The sequence below is a fragment of the Neopelma chrysocephalum genome, unplaced genomic scaffold, assembly GCF_003984885.1.
Source record: "Neopelma chrysocephalum unplaced genomic scaffold, ASM398488v2 Primary Assembly neopelma1_92218, whole genome shotgun sequence".
In the NCBI taxonomy this organism is placed as follows: Eukaryota; Metazoa; Chordata; class Aves; order Passeriformes; family Pipridae; genus Neopelma; species Neopelma chrysocephalum.
The window spans coordinates 1-2,026 of NW_020920969.1; the positions used below are offsets into that span (position 1 = coordinate 1).

The 2,026-nt window shown below is 63.8% G+C and overlaps 1 protein-coding gene across 1 annotated transcript; it reads right to left on the bottom strand.

The window, feature by feature from the left end:
• Positions 1-237: 237 nt before the first annotated feature.
• Positions 238-887, bottom strand: LOC113980093 (basement membrane-specific heparan sulfate proteoglycan core protein-like; the record flags this gene model as incomplete). The annotated part of the gene is made up of 2 exons (XM_027707347.1): positions 238-363; positions 727-887. Coding segments are annotated over 2 exons (287 nt in total), but the record flags the coding sequence as incomplete, so codon positions are not given.
• Positions 888-2,026: the final 1,139 nt, after the last annotated feature.

Genomic DNA, 2,026 nt, shown 5'->3' on the forward strand with positions numbered 1-2,026 from the left:
GGGAGGGCTGTAGGGCACCCTGGGGGCAGCGGGTGCTCTGGGGGCACAGAGGGGACTGTAGGGCACCGTGGGGGCACAGGGTGCTCTGAGGGCACTGAAGGGGTTGTAGGGTAACAGGGGGGCACAGGGTGCTGTGGGGGCACAGGGGGGGCTGTAGGTGCCCCTGGGGGCACAGGGTGTTCTGGGGGTACAGGGGGGCTGTAGGTCCCCCTGGGGTCAGGGGTGCCAGGGTCTCACCGCATCCCTCCTCGTCGGAGCCGTCGCGGCAGTCGGGCCGGCGGTCGCAGCGATACTCCCTGTCCACGCACTCCCCGCTGCCACAGCGGAACTCCAGCGGGGTGCAGGCCCGGGGCTGGGGGGTCACTGCGGGCAGGGGGGGGTCACACCCTCAGGGGACACCCCAAAACACCCACCCAGCACCCCAAAGTGGGCGGGGAGTCCAGACACGTTGGTACGCGGGACCCCGGGGTGGGATGTGGGGTGGGATGGGGAGCTCTGAGCCCTCCGGTCCCAGATCCCCCCAAAACCCCTCTGGGGGACCCTAAAAGGCCCTGAGCCCCCCCAAACCAAACTGGGGATGGGTGTCCAGGCACCCCAGTACGTGGGACCCCGGGGTGTGGGTGGGACGGGGAGCTCCGAGCCCCTCTGCCCCATAGACCCCCCCAGACACCTCTGGGGCACCCCAACCCCCCCCGGGGTGCCCCCCAGCCCCTTTCCCAGTCTCACCAGTGCCCAGGCGGCGGAACTGGAAGCCGTGGGGGGAGGTGACGTAGGAGGCGATGGAGCCCCCGGCCAGGAGGTCCCGCAGGACCCCCCCCAGCTGGGCCTCGTCCCCGTTCCCCTCCGAGCCCACGTCCAGCTCCACAAACACATCCCCATCCAGCTGCCTGGGGGGAGAGGGGGGTCAGCACCCCAAACCAGCCACACTGCACCCCAAACCAGCCCTGAACCCCCAAACTGTCCTCACTGCACCCCAAAACATCCCCATCACCTCCAATCCACCCCATTCCCCTCCAAGCCTCCCTGCCATCCCCAAAACCTCCCTGCACTCCCAAAAGCCCCTCATTGCAACCCAAAACCTCCTCAGTGTGCCCCAAAACTTCCCCATCACCTCCAATCCACTCCCTCACCTCCAAATGGTTCCATCACCCCAAAAGCTCCCTGCACTCCCAAAACCTCCTCGTTGCACCCCAAAAGCTCCTCATTGCGCCCCAAAACCTCCTCATTGTGTCCCAAAACATCCCCCTCACCTCCAAACCTTTCCAACATCCCAAAACCTCCCCGCACTCCCAAAAGCTCCTCATTGTGCCCCAAAATATTCCCATCACCTCTAATCCATCCCATCACTTCCAAGCCTGCCCACCTCCCCAAAACCTCCCTGTGCTCCCAAAAGCTCCTCATTGCACCCCAAACCCTCCTCATCGCACCCCAAAACATTCCCAACACCCCAAACCTCCCAACTCCTTGACCTCCAAACCTTCACTGCACCCCAAACCTTCTCCATCACCCCCAAACCTTCCTGTCATCCCCAAACCTTCCCATCCCCTTTGAGCCCCCTTGTTCCCCAAACACCCTCATCCCCACACTCCCCTGTGCCCCCAAAACATCCCCATCACTCCTAAACCTCCCCACAGCCTCCGAGCTTCCCCACACCCCCTTGACCCCCAAAATCCCTCACCCCTCCAAAACCCTGAATCTCCCAAACCCCCTGACCCCAAAACACCCCATTGCCCCCCATCCTCCCAGTTCCCCCTGCCCCCCCAAATCCCCCCAGCCCCTCTTTGCTCTCCCAACCCCCTCCAGCCCCTCCAACCCTCTGAGCCCCCCCAAAACCTCCTGACCCCTCAAACACTCCATCACTCCCAACCCTCCCCATCTTCCCTGTTCCCCCTCACCCCAAATCTCCTCAGCCCCCCTTACTCTCCCCAACCCCCCCAAAAACCCCCTGACCCCCCCAAAATGCCCTGAGCTCCCCAAAACCTCCCTCAAACACTCCATCACCTCCAATCCTCCCCATGCTCCCAAT